At 41.6% G+C, this 18,156-nt stretch overlaps 1 protein-coding gene across 1 annotated transcript in view; it reads left to right on the top strand.

The window, feature by feature from the left end:
* The window catches only part of ttc7a (tetratricopeptide repeat domain 7A), a 39,542-nt gene that overhangs the window by 3,308 nt on the left and 18,078 nt on the right, over nt 1-18,156 (top strand). Inside the window, exons 3-16 of the mRNA XM_086122029.1 lie at nt 38-201; nt 334-502; nt 3,646-3,776; nt 5,400-5,524; nt 6,017-6,095; nt 6,296-6,465; nt 7,471-7,534; nt 7,666-7,803; nt 9,129-9,212; nt 10,626-10,730; nt 12,996-13,113; nt 13,874-13,931; nt 14,152-14,224; nt 14,570-14,730. Coding sequence (XP_085978155.1) covers nt 38-201; nt 334-502; nt 3,646-3,776; nt 5,400-5,524; nt 6,017-6,095; nt 6,296-6,465; nt 7,471-7,534; nt 7,666-7,803; nt 9,129-9,212; nt 10,626-10,730; nt 12,996-13,113; nt 13,874-13,931; nt 14,152-14,224; nt 14,570-14,730 — 1,639 coding nt within the window. The remainder of the gene's footprint in view (nt 1-37; nt 202-333; nt 503-3,645; nt 3,777-5,399; nt 5,525-6,016; nt 6,096-6,295; nt 6,466-7,470; nt 7,535-7,665; nt 7,804-9,128; nt 9,213-10,625; nt 10,731-12,995; nt 13,114-13,873; nt 13,932-14,151; nt 14,225-14,569; nt 14,731-18,156) is intronic.

Below are 18,156 nucleotides of genomic sequence, written 5' to 3' on the forward strand. Positions count from 1 at the left end.
AACTGTTCACCGTGACTTTTTTATATCCCGCCTTCAGATGATTATGGGACACTGCTGTTGGCAGAAGCACTGCTGGAAGAGTCCCTGCAGGAAAATATGGACCTGCTAAGGAGTTCCACACCTTTGATGGACAAAATGCAACCAAAATTATGCCGGGCTAAAAGCTACCTCAACATCATCCTAAGCCGAGGCCGTCTCAGTGTAAGTCAAAATGGTTTCCTTTCAAGAGCTTTTCATTCCTCTTTGAATATTACATTATTAACACTTTCCAATTTGAACAATGTGGGAAAAAAAAAATGAAGACAAATCTCGTTTTTCCGCCTTCTCCTCCAGCCCCGATATCTGAATGAGGCTCTACTGCTGATGGCCAAAGTGCATTATGTGCAGGGTTCCCATCGCGATGCCCAGGGAATGTGTGCAAGGGTGGGACTGGAAGAGCTAACGCAGGACGATCAACCCACCTACCACCTCCGCCTACTGGCTGAGGCCTTTGTCATTAAAGGTACTCCTTGTATACAAAGCTTCCCAAACGTACACATTTCAAACAGCATTGATACATTTCACATCTTTACGAAGGAGATTATGGGCCACGTTGAAAAAAAGGTTGTCTGCAGTCAGACCCAAATCTGTATGGTTCTTCATCTGCACTAACAATATTTACCGGTACATAATCGCTTCAAATTACTGATACTGATGATCATCCAAAGTTAATTTGCGAAAATACTGAGTGTTTCATTTCATTCTCATAATATTACATCTAGAAATAATATTACATCTTAAATCACGAAAACATACACACCATAAAGCCTTTTTAAATATTCCAACTTTGAACTTGAACATACTGTATACAACTTTTTATTGTGAAAATGGGACACTCTCATGATGTTTTATTTGTTTGTTTGTTTGTTTGTTTGTAAGGTGGCCCTAATATTCATTTGTATATTTTGGGATCTTATACTAACAAATATCTGTCCAGATCGAAAGGGAGAATCGAATCTGAAGAAAGAGCTTCAAGTCCCCAAAAAATAAAAATGGAATATTCTCCATGCCTGTACGTCCTTTCAGCTCTGCATCGTAGACACGGAGTTTTTATTTAAATAACCTGAGTAAGATCAGGTGCAGTGTGGCTATGAATGGTTTTGAATTTAAAAAAAAAAAAGGCCCAATACTTTTGTCTTGGGCGGAACTTCCAAATGTCTAAAGTCAAACCAATCTGTTCAATGCTGACTCTTGACATTAGTTTTTTTTTTTCCTGGTCCTTCCCCCCCCCCCCCCTTCCCTTTTTCAAGTTATGGTATTTTTACATTTGGTGAATAAAGGAAAATACAGTACTGCACATATGGATCGTCTGGACCCAAGCTACATTTATTTTCAAGTTAACATTTCAGATCCTTACATGCTTTGCGGTCACTAACAGATACAATCCATGGTCAAGGTCAAGGGTCAGATCCACAGAGTATGATGTGCGTCATACTGGCTAATCTTGTGATCATCATCATCATGTCATTACACCCAATATTTCCTGATGAGTGAATGTGACTTTCTGCTATTTGTAATATAATGATGCCAGAGTCACTGGTTTGCTTTCTTGGAAAGTCTTGTAAATTATTTTAAGGTGGACTAACACAGATGTAGTCAAAGACTTCATGAGAAAGTCGACCTATTCCTTTGGGGGTTGCCTCCCTTTTTGGAGATCTTGCTTGTCCTGCATGCTGTTGTGGGAATCAAGTGTAGTTTGGCTATGATGTCTATTTGGAGCACTTTGCTTATTTGATTAGGCCTGGCGTCTTGCCTGAAGAAGATGCTACCCATATCAGGCCTCTGGCTCACTATAGGGAAGGTTGCTCTGACTAGGGGTGAGACGATTTACGGTTTGCCGCTAAACAGTCAGAGCCTGTTTCAAAGCGAGTCAGTGAGTGAGGAGAAATTAATGATTGCCTAATATCAGCTGTGGGCAAACTTTTCTCTTCAAGGACCACGATGGATTTTTAAAATGGTCTGCTGGGCAGGCTAATCCAGCGCACTGGGAAAGTTCACCGCGGGCCAAGGTGTTGTATGGGGGTGCAAGGGGCTGCTATTTTCTCTGGCCCGCTGATCTGTTTTGAAATCGTTTATGATCTGGACTGGCAAAGCGCGTTTCATACACAAGGGGGCAGAAAGTGTGTCATATAGTTTCAAAATAACGTTTTATTTCCAAAAACAACATTTACATACACCTATACAACAGATACACACAACAGGCAAAACACAGAAGAATTTCATACATCTAATACAGTAGCAAAGTAGAAAAATAAAAAGTACTTTGCTACTATTACTAGAACCGACAGCGCAAGAACATGATTTTGGAAAAGATGGGTCTGGTCCATCCCTCCTTCCTCTTTCCACAAAACACATCTGCTTCTAAATTTCTAGAATCCAGAGTCATTTTTCTGGGTGGTATCTGGAATGCAAAGGTCATAATAAGACTTGATGTTCTGCACATGAGTAACTGTCATCCATGTGTGCCCTGGATACACCTCAAGTTATCACACTGGCAGTCAAACTGGGAAGCTCATTTCTTTGACAAGAAGACAATTGTGTTTTACGAGTTTTTGACATCAACATACCTGTCAACTCATACGGTTTGGCCATAGTTCATTCGGATTTTGTGGTGAATCTTACGTATATGGCCGTATCGCACAAATCATACGGATTCTGAAAATTTCCGTCCGTCCCCCCTCCCCCAGAATGGTGCTAGTTCATTTCCAAAGTAAATATGAATGGATGCTGTAACTTCGAGCCGATGGGTCAGCATTTGGAGTTGGTGAAAAAAGTAACGCAGGAATACAACTCTGAACACAGTAATGCCACTAACTAGAATGATGATTAGACATTAACCAGACATTGTATTATGGAGATCTACAATATATAATATAATTGAAAAATTCGTTGGGTTTTTTCTGCCGTTATTTTGACATATAAAATGCTTTGGTATGTTATAAGGATTTTTTGCTCTTTATAAGGATTTTTTTGGTAGTTTATACAGGTTGGCGCTCCGAAAAGTTGACAGGTATGCATCAATTTTTTTTGTTGTTGTTTGCTAGCCTCTGACACTTTTGTTCTGGCCTTGGGGCTGGGCCTTGTTGGTCTGATCCTGTGGTTCATTTTGTTTTTCGAACCAGCTAGTGCTCAAGCTCATCCATCCTCTTCTTTACTGCGGACTCAGAATGTTCACATTCTGAAATGTCTTTCTCGACATCATCATCAAGTCTCTGTCCTCTGAGCAGATGAAGAACCATACTGGCAAAGCTTTATTTGCGTCCTGAAAATAAGGTAGTGTTAAAATTGAGTATGAGAAAATTTTCCCAAAATGCACTACTGTTTCCACATTTTTATAAGCACTGGGTCCCGTGGACCTGAAAACCCTGCAATATAAACTGACTCAACCACCAACCGTAGCCTAGTCGCAAGTCAATCATGGAAATACTGTGACTAGGGCAGTGAGTGGGAAATGATCCCAATCCAGCTACCCAAAACGACAGCTCCAGACCTGAAGCCCCATAGCTGCTGAAGCTCCCTGAAGGAATGATAAACAAGTGACAATGTTTGTGTTTTCCTTTGCTTTGCTTATTAAATTCCAAACCGTGGTATCTGTATATATTCCAGGTCTGTCTCTAGACCACCAGGCTCTGTCTTCAGTGTCTCGTATCCGTCTGCTCGAGAGGGAGGAGGAGAGTCTTTCCTGTTACCTCAAGGCCTGCGATGCGGCTCTTTCATATCTGCAGGAGCTTGATAAGGTGCGCCCGAGGAGATTTTTGTCCGTTACGATCTTTTGTGTTGGAACGGGCCCAGTCAATGACACAATTTTGTGCACACAATGTGTAGCGGGGCTGGGCAAACGTTTGTGCTGAAGCAGCGCATTTAAAACAGACAGGTGGATCAGGTTATTTCAAATAAAAAATAAAACAGTTTGAAATTTACCCTGAAACATGTAAATGCAAAATTAATTAAAAAAGCATAAAAAGTCATTCTAATTTTTGAATTCAAATTTTTATTGTATTATTTTTAAGTGACCATTTTTAATAAAATAAAGAGGTGTTTCACGTATTTGTATTATTTTTTTGACTTTACTAATATATTTTTTTATTATTTACAATAAATCAATTAACTACTGTTAATAAATAAAGACAATGAAATATGAATACATACATTTTACAGAAGCAATTTCAGCAAAGAATGGCTAAATTACTGTAACAAATATTACAGGACTCTACGTAATGTAAATGCTCGGTAGGCTGTATCATGGATGAAGCGGGCCTGATGTGACACGTGGGCCATACTTTGTTGACATCATCACTATTTAACTATAGAAATATTCGTGCACAAAAGTATAAGCACGTTCCTGAATAGATTTTTTTTTTCATGTTAACCAAATGAAGACACTTGAGCTGCACTCAAGGAAGGTGGGATGTTGGACTTTTCTGACTTCCAACTCGGCAAACAAAGAATCATAGAATTCTTTGAACTGGGAAGTCCTAGTTTCAAAGTCGGGGGAAAAAAAGGGACCCGAGTTCACTAACCGATGTGTTCTCACGTGACAATGGCGACCCCATGGAGACACAGACCATGAATGGCAAAACACGATTTACAAGATTAGAAAAATAAATTGGTATTTATTTATTTATTATTTCTTTTATTTCGTAATTCGAAACAACCTCACAAAACACAGCGTGATTTGTACTGACTGAGTAAATATGCCGTTATCGCCATGCATGAAGTTTTTTGGTGAGATGAAAGAAATGCTGTGAAGATATTCCTTTATTCATAAATATTAAGGAAATCATATGAAGGTTTGCTGGAGCTCCAATGTGGTGTTTTGAACTAGAGCAACAAACAATTTATTGGAATCAGCCATTTTTGTTGTGTACATTCGCCTTGAACGCTTTGAGGTTAGAACTGGAACACAAATAAAGAAGAGTGTTTTTCTTCTACCGCTGCTACTCTAAGTGACTCGGTAAGACATTGCAGTATTTTAGTAGAGGATAAAGAATATATGCGTGTGAATACTCTTACATTATCTATTTACATGTGTTGACCCACAGTTTAGGTTCAAATATCTGTTGCTTAAAGGGTTCTAAAAATGTGACTGTCAATGCTAGTGTTAGCATCTCAATTACATTTTCCATTATGTTAGCATTAAGCTATCTCAAGGCACCATTGTAGTGTAAATGGGACATGATTAAACAGTTTTGACTGCTGCAAATGAAAGGGGACGTTATTTTGGGAATGTTAACAAAATGGCACACATTAATGAAGATAGGATTAAGTTTGTTGATCAATGGCCGTTGGCATGTGAGTTGTATGGCTCTCCAAAGGTCCAACACACTGAGATTATGTTTGAAGTCAACATTTACTTTCAGACCATTTCAACACCCCACCCAAAGACTGCCAAAGTCCATCTGCTTTCTCCACCTGTGGACTTGGACTTGGGCTTCTTCCTACAGGCAGCACTCCAGAGTGCATACCTGTGTTTGCTGCAGAGAGGGTGAGAAACACGCATGCACACAGCACACTGTTGAGAAATTTGGGATTTTAGCAAGTGGCTTTTGTTAAAATCAAGATGCGTTCCAAGATTTCACCAGTAGGTGTCAGTATTGCTCTTAGACTCAGAAAATGATTGCTGTCACGTTCAAACTGTATGGAAATGACAAAAGAAAGTCATGGGCGAGGAGTGTAAAACGTTTTCTTTCATATTGTCTTATTATTTTTTCTGTTTAATTTTTCTGCATGATTACAGTATGAAAATCCTGAGAACATTAAGATCCTTATCCAACAATTGAGATCGTTTGCACCATTCTGAAGTTACTGTATCTAGCATCATTAAAAGCTTTCCAATTAACTACGAATGTATGACTTGCCTGTATTGAGAAATGCTATGAATAATTTTGTGCAGCTCTTCTCATCTGCTCCTCCTTGATGTGTTATTTGATTTATCTCCAGTTTCAAAAACATTGAAAAACACTGTGTTTTTTTTTAGTCATTTAGCGCAAGGTGCTCACCAACTACGTCGTGTGATGAGAGTGGTGGAGTCACGAGGGTCTCAGGGTTTCAGGAAGGTCAGCTGCCTCTCTTACACAATACAAAAGACGTTACGTATGGATTCTAATGTTGGCCTATTTTATGAACTAGTCAAGAGCTTTTAGGTGACAGCATGTGTCAACATAGTACTGTATTGACACTTGACAACAAACCGTCACCGAGTGACTACTTCAAAATACTAAGTTCAACCACGAACACAACGTTCATACTTTTGCAGGCCGCAGCAAGGAAGCTCGCAGAGGTGCTGCTGAGCTCAGTGAGCGAAGACAGTTACTGGCCCCCTTTAGGACCACCACCCTCGGCCTGGCTCCGTAGAGAGGGAGCAGCCACCTCCAAAGACGCACTCTACCCCACCGTCAAACCACCACAACGTTACATGATTGACAGGTTTCAAGCCTCCGTCTTGCTTTTCACTGCCACCATGTGCTGATTCATTCATTAGCAATCCATCATACTGATGTCAGGAAACGTTAATAGTTTGATAGTGTGCAAATACTACCACTAGCTCTGTTGTTTTAATGACCTCTTTCAGAGATTTTTTTTGAGGTAGTTAAGGTTTATGCTGTAGCTGTCCTACATTTAGAGCATTGGTAATTGCCAAAATCACGGTTTACGTTTCAATAATGGTTAACACACCAGTCCGAGGTACATTTTCAAAATTACTGTTTTAAAAAAAAAAACACAAAAAGAATGTCTTTTGTTATTGAAGGTTATGCTTGATAAATTGTTGACCCCTCACGGAAGCCCTGTGAACTTGCTCAAAGTGGTCTCTCATAAGGTGAATTCCTCATTCAAAATAGTAAAATGTTTAGTGCTCTGCATGAAAGCTCCTCTCTACCTAACATGTCTCGTTTTCTCCATTTGGACACACAACTGTCTCACCAATTAGACTCTTCTCTGTTCCCCCTCCTGCTTGCTCGTTGTGCAGACCCTGCAGCCAATAGTTACTGCCACATGAATAATCCTCAGACACCTTCAAAAGATCTTGATCCATGTCTGAGATTAGAGATAGAGACGTGACACAATTCATTCTGAGGAGCAGCTATGCTATAGTATTGTTTGCGGCTCCTGTATTGTCATATGGCGTACCTTCTTTTCAAGCCCAATGACGTCTTCTAAAAATATGGTCCCGAATAGAATAGTACAGAAAGTGTTCATTAAACAGATTTACATGTTGAGAATGGAAGTATGAAGCACTACGTATGAGATGTATCTGAGAACGTGTGTAGTTAATGAGACTCCAAAGGTGGGCCGTGTAGGATTACACACCATGTGAGTCCGAAACCAGACACTCCGGAAACTCAAAAGGCTTGAAGTAAATGATATGTGTGGCTTTGCGTTTATGTCGACAAGAAAGACTTTCAATAATCTTTGTTTCCTTTGTCACTGCAGTTGCTTCTGTCCCCAGGACGTGGTTGAAGAGGCTGTGTTGCTGCTTCTCATAACAGAGTCCATGGTGAGACACACACGCACACACACACACACACACACACACACACACATACACACATACACACGTGTTTGTAATAATAATACATTGAGACCCCTCATTGTCTTCTCTTCACTTCAAATATCATTTTCATCCAGGCTAGTGGTGATGCGGTCATCAGTCGTCTGCCAGATCAGGCCGAGGCTCTCCAGGCCACCCTGAAAAATTCGATTTCTGTCTACGACCTGCTCGCTATTGGCATGGCGAGAAGGAGGCAGTATAACATGTTGTCTGAGGTCTGCAGACACACACACACACACACACACAGTCTTGCAGATGAGTGAGAGATGTAATACGGATTGCCTCGTCTGGAGCAAACCTTTTAATGAATGCCCTTATCACTCTGATCTTAAAGGGATTGCAGCATGTAAGAGAACTACGCAGCAATGACAAGTTTACAGCACGGCACAGCATCACATTGCAAACAATAATGCTAGGCTAATAACCGCAGCCTATATAGTTTACCTTTCTTCGAATCTCGATGGGTCTCATCTGCACTTCGTGTTCGGCCGTTTGTGGCACAACATTTTCTACATCCCGAGCATCTCACTCGTACATGTATGGTCCAACATACATCTTGCCAACAACCTCCTCTTCCCCCAATGCCTTCAAACACCTGGAAGCAAGCTTCATATTTGTTTGTTTGTGTTTACGCCGCTAGCTTGGTTGTTCAATTGTGTAGCAGTTCTTGTGGTGACAATTGTTTTATCAATCCACCTCTCTGACATTCTCCTGAGTGTCAAAAGCAACAGTTCTCCACTTTTCTCTTAATTTGTACTGGAGTTTGGTATTCGTGGCTTGTTATCTAACTCCTCACTATAATCTGCCATTGCACAGTGGTGAGAAACCAGCCACCGTATTTTGAGAACTATCAATCGATTTTCATTTGTAGTTTCTAATCCAACGTAGTTTCCTCTATAGGTTCTCGTGCAGCTGTAATTTTATCAGTCTTTATGATGAAGGATGAAAGCTTTTCCTCTTGCTAGCCGTTGTTAGCTCCATAGCAAATCACTGCTTCTTGTAATGTTGGTCCAAATCCTTTTCGTGCGCTCCAAATTCTGGGCTCCAAAATAAGTTTTCAATCCTACGCATTCTTTTAGAACGGCTCTTATTCTAATGTTATTGCAGTTTACTGCGACTCATGGTTTTCACGCGTCTACGAGAATTGATCCTGCACGTTGGTAGTCATCCACTTGCGTCTGCCCATGCTTTGAAAAGACTATGTTAATCACTGACAGAAAAATAGACGTATAGTAAGACATTTGGTGTCTACACAGCTCAAGACTAACCCTGACTGAACAAAGCCTTTTTTCCTATAGTGAGCAAGGTGGAAAATGTAAGAAAGCACCTAAGTATTTTATAGAGTCTAAATTAATAAGAGACAAAGTAAATAAGATATAAATGAGTTAATGTGTTTATAATGTCCATGACACAAACTGCATTATATATCGATTTCTGTATGCCTGCTAAAAAAAAACCTCTAGTATACAATTTATATATTGTGTATATGTTACCTTTTTGAAAATTCAACTCTTGTCAATCGTCTGCATTCACCTTGCAGTGTCTGGAACGAGCAATGAAGTTTTCTTTCAACGAGTTCCACCTTTGGCACCAGCTGGGCCTGTCGCTCATGGCGTCCGGGAAGGTGAGTTTGTTTCACCTTTAAATGCCACACTCACCCATTTTGCTACAGACATCCGTCCCGCCAAATAAGCAACAAATGGTGGTCACAGATCAAAGGTTTATTCTACTTGTACTGTCAGGGGGTTAAACCAGTACGAACACAAGATCATGCTTGAATGTACAGTGCAAAGATTTACTGGCTTGCCCTGCACCCTTCATCAAACAATCCTAGAATAATAATTTGGGTCTGTTAACAGGGCAGAATGTAATTCAAATATTATATCAAGAATTAATAAAGGTATTCATCTGAGTAAGACAGCAAAGGACTTGTCTGCGGCTTCTGTGTTTCTATCAAAGTCCTGCTGTGTATAGACATGTTTGTGTGTGAAAAATCAATCTGGTTCCCAGTATGAAGTGACACTGCGGATCAATGGAGAGTTCTACAAATAGGCTGCTCCCAAGAAGGAGAAAGGGCCGCCTCAGTGTTGTAAGTTGCACGTCTATTTAGAGCTCAGCGGCAGTGTGCATCTGCGTCTTTGCATGCGTGCGCCAGGCCAGCGTCGGCTCGCCCATGAGGTGAGATATTGTAGGCAGATGCTGAGGGTACCGTGGACTGTTGGGGTTGCCAAAAATTCAACTTCAATCGACAGTGATCCTTTGCCCCTTCGCACTTCAAGTTTTGCGGCTTCAGTGTTGCACTTTTTTTTTCAGTATCAATAAAATAAAGAAAATACAGCCATATCGGCACCCAAATTGCGGAAAGACGCGTTGTTTCATATTTATGCTGCAAGAGAGATGGTTTGCCTCGACAGGATAAGCGGTGTTCATACCTGTCAACTCATACGGTTTAGCCATAGTTCATATGGATTTTGTGGTGAATCTTACGTATATGGCCGTATCGCACAAATCATACGGTTTCTGAAAATATCCGTTTTTTTTTCTTCCCCTAACAGGTAGTTCCGTTTGCATTTGCCCAGAATGGTGCTAGTCTACTCGAATGCTTTCATTTCCAAAGTAAATATGAATGGATGCTGTAACTTCGAGCCGATGGGTCAGCATTTGGAGTTGATGAAAAAAGTAACGCAGGAATACAACTCTGAACACAGTAATTCCACTCAGTAGAATGATGATTAGACATTAACCAGACATTGTATTATTGAGATCTACAATAAATATCATTGAAAATTTCGTGGGGGTTTTTTCTGCCATTATTTTGGCATATAAAATGCTTTGGTATGTTATAAGGATTTTTTCTGTAGTTTATACAGGTTGGCGCTCCGAAAAGTTGACAGGTATGGGTGTTGAAAATGGGTTGATGGACTTATATGGGTTTGATTCACTCATGTGGTACGTGTCTTCTGCATCTACTTACTGGTGACTGCTAAATGAATACAAATGACAATTTCTCTCTTATATTTATGCGTGTATGTTACAGGCAGTTGGTGCTGTGTCTGTGTTCAAAGAATGTGCCAGGATGAGACCGGAGGACCCGTTGCTGCCCCTGTTGGCCGCTAAAGTCTGCATTGGTCAGCTGCACTGGGTAAAAACAACACGCAAAACCGACTCATATAAAACTAGGTTATAATTCACACAAATGTTTGTGCTATGGATAGCGGGCTTGGGGCATGATTCACTCTTGTCTTGTCTTTGGTTTTATTGGAACTTTTAAAAGTTAATTCCCATCACTCTTCAGTCACTGTTTATACCGACACATTGGCTACTCCTTAACAAGTCGCTTAAAAAAAATAGATGGCATTCATTTTATATTAGTCAATGCTTTGCGGCAGTAATTTGGTCTCAAGAGATTTGTCTTTGGACCAATTGCAGAACACATACACCACATGGGAGGCCCTGTCCCTTGATTGGTGTGAAGCAGGTAAACAAAATCAACTTAAAGTACGATATTAAGCAAAAACATGAGGACCTGTGGTGACTCCAAGTGGAATAAGCTGCATAGGGCAGCAGCAGAGTGCACTTTGCCTGTTCTTGTGGTAGGCTACTTAAGGGACTACTCAGGCTTCCTCCCACAATTTAAAAATATACATGTACGGTTTATTATACATGATGGAGGAGGATGTACATTGTATGCCTATGCATGTGAAATCATCGCACACCAACACTTGTGTTGCAAATGTTACACAATTGGCATATCGGTGACTCACACAGATGCGCATGGCCAGAATCTCGTGCAGCTTGCATAGTCCTGCTGTTCATGACCTATAGGCATGAGTGAGAAAATCAATCGTGGCATGTTGGCAGGGGAAAGAGAGACCTATAAGGGTGAGGCAGAAAGAGAGAAAGAGAGAGAGACAGAAAGGGCTAGATTAGAAAAGAGGAGTTCATAGGGGTGAGTGTGGAGAGCACATCTGTCGGTGACTAGAGCTCATGCTAGGCGGGAGACACTAAGGAGCTTAAGGTCTTAATCACAATGGGCCTCTGTGGCCATAGCGCAGTGGGGCATTACATAAATGGGCCAGCATTATCGGCCATCAGATGAGCTGGGCAAACAAATGTGCAACTTTTTCTTTCGCGGATCGTAGCACTTAAAATCTGACACACCCGTGCCCATCCTGTGCCATCACTACAGCAAAACTGCATTTCCAAATTCCTGAAAAGCAGTTTTATATTGGTTTTTATTTGTCAACCTCAAGATTACTCAATTGATCTCTGTCCAGAATGTTTATGACGCTTATATCTGTGTGTTCCACATGTGCTCCCACCATCAAGTGTGGTAAATGAAGTGAAGCATTTATTAGTAAAGTAGAGTTGAATATTACACGATAAAAGGCGACTGGGAGGAAGCAGAAAACACTTTGGTGAAGATCTGGATCAAGGTGATCAAGGAATTTAGTTTGACCGTTTTACTCACTATGACATCAATGGAAGACACCGCCTGTCTGTCATCCACCAACACTTCCAAACAAAACACACTATTGGGTAGAAACATAAGTACACACACACACACACACACACACACACTCAATTCTTCAACACAAAGTTCAAAAGCCAGCATCTGTGATGGTATGAGTCTGTGTTAGTGCCAATGGCATGGGTCACTTGCATATCCGTGAAGGCACCATGAAATGCTGAAAGATACATAGAGGTTTTGCAGCACCATATGCCATCCAAACACTTCTTTTTCATGGACGCCCCTCTTTATTTCAGCAAGACAATGCCAAAACACATTTTGCCTGTGTTACAACAGTGGGACTTTGGAGTAAAAGTGCAGGTAGTAGACTGGCCTGCCTGCAGTCCTGACCTGTCTCCCATGGCAAATGTCTGGCGCATTATGAAGCGTAAAGTACAACAACGAAGACCCCGAACTGTTGAGCAGCTGAAGCGAAATAATTCCATCTATAACGCTTCTACAATTAATGACCTAAGTTCCCAAATATTTATTGACTGTTGTTAAAAGAAAAGGTGACTTAACACAGTGGTAAACATGACCCGGCTTTTTTGGAATGTTTTGCAGCCATAAAATTCTAACTTGATAAGTTTTTGCTAGAAACGTCAGAGTTTATCCGTTTGAACATCAAATATGTTGTCTTTATAGTGTATTCAATTAGGTATAGGTTGAACATGATTTGCAAATCATTGCATTCTGTTTTTATTTACTGAATATTTAACACAAGGTCCCAACTTCATTGCAACCTGGTTTGTAGTTATTTATAATTGTGTTATTATTTCAATGGTTGTCTTTTGTGCGTTATGTACAGCACGTTACAGCTGCAGTTGTTCTTAATGCGCTCATGAAATAAAGTCGAGTTAAATTATGACACTTTGTGCCTTTTTCCGTGTGTTTCAGTTCTCCGAAGCGGAGGCTCTGTCCCAAAGCGTGGTCTCAATGGGAGAGGGAGCCGGGGAATCGCTTCCTAGGGCCTACCTGGCTTTGGGGCTCTCCTACAGTCTGCAGGCTTCTGATGGTGATACAGAAATTGGCTTCATTCTGAAATGTTGTTGGGGGGGGGGGGGCTGAGGCTGAATTCTGAGCACCAATGAATATCCTTGAGCAAGGCACTGGATCGTGACTAAAAGGGTCACGATCACAGTTGAACATGTGTAATTCAGCGGTCGGGTGGTGTGTGAAGTGTTGCCTCCATGAACCAAATCGCGATCGTAAACCATCCCTGTCTTTATGCAGGCTTAAATTTGTTTTGCGCTTGATTTCAAGCTGGCCTATCCTCTTGCTCCGCCCCTCGTCGTTACAGTAACCCAATCCATACTCTCAGCACCAGTTGAGTGTAGGCCGAGCAGTTGCTCATTCACCTGCGACGCGCAATTTTCAAAAACGTCTGCTTTCAATTGAGCTGTAAAAAATTGGGGAAAAGTGTTTTGTATTTTTATTTTTTTAATCCTTGGGGTATTTTGACCAAAGCGTGCCACAGACACAGACCACGTGAGAAGTGCTAGAATTTGGACAAAAATCATATGTGATTTTATTTCCGATCTCGAGACTTGGCACATGCAATGAAGTTAATCTTACTGCTTCGTTTCATCGTCAAACACAAATTTTTGAGGCTAATGTCTCAAAAGAGCAGACAAAGCTAAAGAAAAGGCAAAACACCAATGTTGAGTGAATCCTATAAGCCTTAATATTTTTTGGTAGGTCAATGAAGTACTTTGTCGTCTTGCGTGATATGGAGATGATCCTGTTTCAAGGTGCTGATTCTGTCCTTTTTGTAGCCTCGTTGAAAGAAGATCGCGACGAATACAACAAAAAAGCTGTACGAATTCTGAGGAAGTAAGTTCTACTTTATGTAGTCAGATGTTTGTAAAATGTATGATTTTGAGGCATGAAGTGTGACACATACTGACTGTTAAATATGTTCAATAATTCTGATCTAATATCTCAGGCAATATATTATGGGCGGTACATGCATTTAACTCAACTGTGCAGTTTTTATTTGAATCATTTTTGGCGCCGTTTGACCTGGCATGACTCAATCTGTCTGTCTTCACAGGGCTCATTCATTAGACCCACAGGACGCTCACATTGCCATGTGCTTGGCTCTGCAATTGGCTCTTGTACGGCAGGTGAAAGCAAACAAATACAGGAACACATTACACGTTGTCTCTCTTTCCATTGTCAAATCATCTAAAGGGTTCTAAAATGATAGAATTGTATATTAGCCCTACCGTAGCAATTTTAGGCATCCCTCAGTTGGGGGTACTAAATATTGTGCAACCTAAAGGGTGGAGTTAGACACCGCCAAATACCAACAAATAAACAGGCCAAAATGATGGAGGTCCTCCAGTGTTGTCCTGTTTACTTTGTGATGTTCCTCTTCTTCATCCACATATGCAACATTCCAAACTGTACTCTTTGGAACTGTGGAAATGCGGCTGAAGTTACCTAAAATGATGCCTATGCTTGGGCAGGTATCCACAGCCATGGAACCATTGCAGGAGGCTTTATCTCTCCAAGGGGATGACTTGCACTCCCTCCATTTGCTGAGCCTTCTCCTCAGTGCTCAGAAACACCACCGCCATGCCCTGGACACCTTGGGACTGGCCCTCAGCCAACACCCTGGCAACTTCAAGTAAATCCACAACACCATCCCACTCACGCAAGCAAGAGGAAAAACACTGATGCATGTATTGGTCAAGTGGGAATGAAGCACTCAAAGTAAAAATACACAATCCCTTTTTCGACTGCGCGGTTTCTTAATCTTTGAGGGAGCCAAAGAGCGAGCGAGAAAGAGAGCGAGAGATCCTGAAAAGCCACACAGCACCAACACTTGTCATCTTGCAGGGGTAGGGTGTCTCAGCTCCACTGCGTTGGAGGCCAGGCGCACGCTTGCACGAGCGCGCACACACACACACGAACACACACGCACACACACATTCACACGCACACACACAAACACGCACACGCTCTCAATGCCTTATTTAGAAGTGCCAGAGTGAAGGCCTGCATTGCGGTACCTATTTCCCCTCATACAGCCCTTTGCCTTTTAACACTGTAGCTTTGACCCACTCCCAACATGGTCATCATGTCTCACTGTTGTTGTGTTTTATTTTTCTCCAATTAATGTAATTCATTCTATCAAATGATAATAAATATCAGTAAATCAATAAAACATATTGAATTATCTTATAACATCATACGTGGAGGAAGCCAGATGATATTTGAAGGAAAAAGTAACAGTCCAGGTCAGTGGCTTCACACAAATTACATTATGAAAGCATGTTGCGTCATCTCTCGTATGTGTTTACTCGGTGTTTTTGGACGCCTGTAAATGCATTTCTCAATGCAGCCGTTTGGGGTCAGTGTTGACCACCATAGTCCCAGTATCACTAGATGGTCTACATCACTACATTAGAAAGGACGGGGAAGTGAGTGACACTGCATGAGCACAACACAATGAATGCAACAAAACGGGGACAGAAATAAGGCCCCTTAAAGAAGAAAAAACAGAAGAAGAAAGGAATGGTTCTCTGATGAAGGTTCATTGCTTTCCTCTTCTTGGAAAAAGAAAGTCTTTGTACTCTCCTCTCCGTCTAGAGGACAAAGTCACACATATGCACCAGCACACGCACTGCTCCTTAGTCGAGACACTTGACTACTTTGACCCATTTAAGTGCTCTTTTCCCTGCCCAGCCAATCACCTTCGCTCTTTGAATCCCTGATTCAAGCCCGCACCACCGCGGTGACGACAGAGTCGTATGAGTAGAGCACGTAGCATCAGTTGTCATTCCAAAGCTTTTTCGTGTGAGCTTGTACGTAGAAATTATGTCAGAAAACAAAAGGGCGCGAGCAATAACTTATAACTTTGTTATGTTTAGATGTGTCAGTGAGAGTTCCTATCTATCTATCGATCGATTGATCGATCGACCGATCTATCTATCTATCTCTTGAAATAAATACTGATTATATGATTGAGTAACATGATTATGGTTATGTATGGTTAGCAAGTCTGCTTTACAGTGGAGAGGTTTCTGGTTTAAAAACCTTAGCTCAGGCCCGTTGCATGTTGTCTCTGTGCTTGTGGGGATTTTCTCCAAATTCCAACAACATGCATTGTAGCTTAATTGAAGATTAGAAATTGTCCATTGATGTGAGTGCGGTTTGTCTATGTGCCCCGCAACTAACTGGCGACCGTCTCACTCACGACTTTCGTGCGGATCCGCGTTATGCCAATTGGATGGATGGGTGTCTGAAACCAATTATGGTTGTTATTTGGCACAATTTGTTGAAATGAACTAGATTGCCCACAGAGAGGATATTCATGAACATTTTAAAGTCACAGAAACTCACATGATGTGGCAAAGAAGAACTAGATAACAGGTAAGAAGGCATTCGGCACCTTTAATCAGTTGGAAGTTCTAATTGTGCTCATCCTCAATGGAGGTGTATTCTCTTCTAACAAATGATGTTCAAAAATATCATTTGTGCTGAGTGAGAGTCGCATATCCAAGGCAGAACGACACATGTCTGGGTACTGCGCTGGTGTGAGGAAATGGATAGTGTGTGTGGATGCGAGAAGGGGTGAAGTACTTGCGTCCAGGATCTTAGTCTTGCTCATGGAGGATGATGTGTCTTACTATATTTTGGAGTGTGCATGCATGTATGTGATCCCTGTTAGCGATTGCCTCTGCGCACCACAGCAAATTTGTTGTAGCGTAGCAAATTTCTTCTTCCTCCATTTCTCTCTCATCCTCTTCCACCACCCTCTCACTTACTCTCCAGCCCTACTTCCTTGGCCTTTATTCATTGATGTCCTTTACACAGTGCCTATTGAAATATTGATTTTCTCCTTGTTTAATTGTAATCACACTAGGATATGGATATGCTCCCACTGGTGGATATGCTTTTGCATTAGACTGAGAGACATCAGTGTTTGAAGGCTATGGGTGTGTCAGAGTGTCCAAAACAGAATAAATAATCAGAGCCTTTGATTGATATAGATAGATGTGTGTTTACTACTGGCAAGCACTACATGCAAGCTTGCCCAAGTGTCAAAGGAAGTGCTGTATCTGCACAGGCTTTCATCATGTACACTCTACGTGTTTTGTACATGTGCACCTGCTCACAAAGCAGAGAAAACAAAGTGATCTGTGGGGGTGCAGAATGAGTAATACTGTAGCTGGACCATTTTTTTTTCAACCGAACATTGCTAGCTAGCTATTTTTAAATGCGGTTGATGCTGGCACTCGTTGCCCAAAGCCGGCCACCAACTAAGCATTAACGCAGAGCAACTCCGCTCACTGCCATCCACTCGTCAACACGACGCTCCGTGCACACTACAGTCGGTGCATTCCCGGAAGGCTGAAAATGACAACAATTGTATTTGGGTGCATATCGTCTCATCTTGAAATCCACCTTTACTTACTTACTGCAGCTCGAAATGAAAACGCTGGCTTTGAAGGAGTGCTGAAGTTGTCCTTGGATGACTATGAACAATTAGCATTGACATGAAAATAATTTCTTTTCTGAGGAAATTGAATTAGCTCGCCTTACATTCATTGAAATCTAAAGCATGCGTGTGATTTTATTGAACGTAGGAATACCATATAAAGGCGGCCCGGTAGTCCAGTGGTTAGCACGTCGACTTCACAGTGCAGAGGTACCGGGTTCAATTCCAGCTCCGGCTTCCCTGTGTGGAGTTTGGGTGGGTTTTCCCCGGGTACTCCGGTTTCCTCCCACATTCCAAAGACATGCATGGCAGGCTGATTGAACACTCTAAATTGTCCCAAGGTGTGAGTGTGGGCGTGGATGGTTGGTCATCTCTGTGTGCCCTGCGATTGGCTGGCAACCGATGCAGGGTGTCCCCCGCCTACTGCCCGAAGACAGCTGGGATAGGCTCCAACACCCCCCGCGGCCCGAGTGAGGACAAAGTGGTTCGGAAGATGAATGAATGAAAAAATGAATACCATATATACTGGAATTTGTTTTCCTTAGGCACACACAGAATGATATTCTGTCTATAATACTTTTTTTCTACTTATCAACCACCGTTATGTTC

Source organism: Hippocampus guttulatus, chromosome 10 (assembly GCF_054856545.1).
Source record: "Hippocampus guttulatus isolate MCC_2025c chromosome 10, RoL_Hgut_1.0, whole genome shotgun sequence".
Classification (NCBI taxonomy): Eukaryota; Metazoa; Chordata; class Actinopteri; order Syngnathiformes; family Syngnathidae; genus Hippocampus; species Hippocampus guttulatus.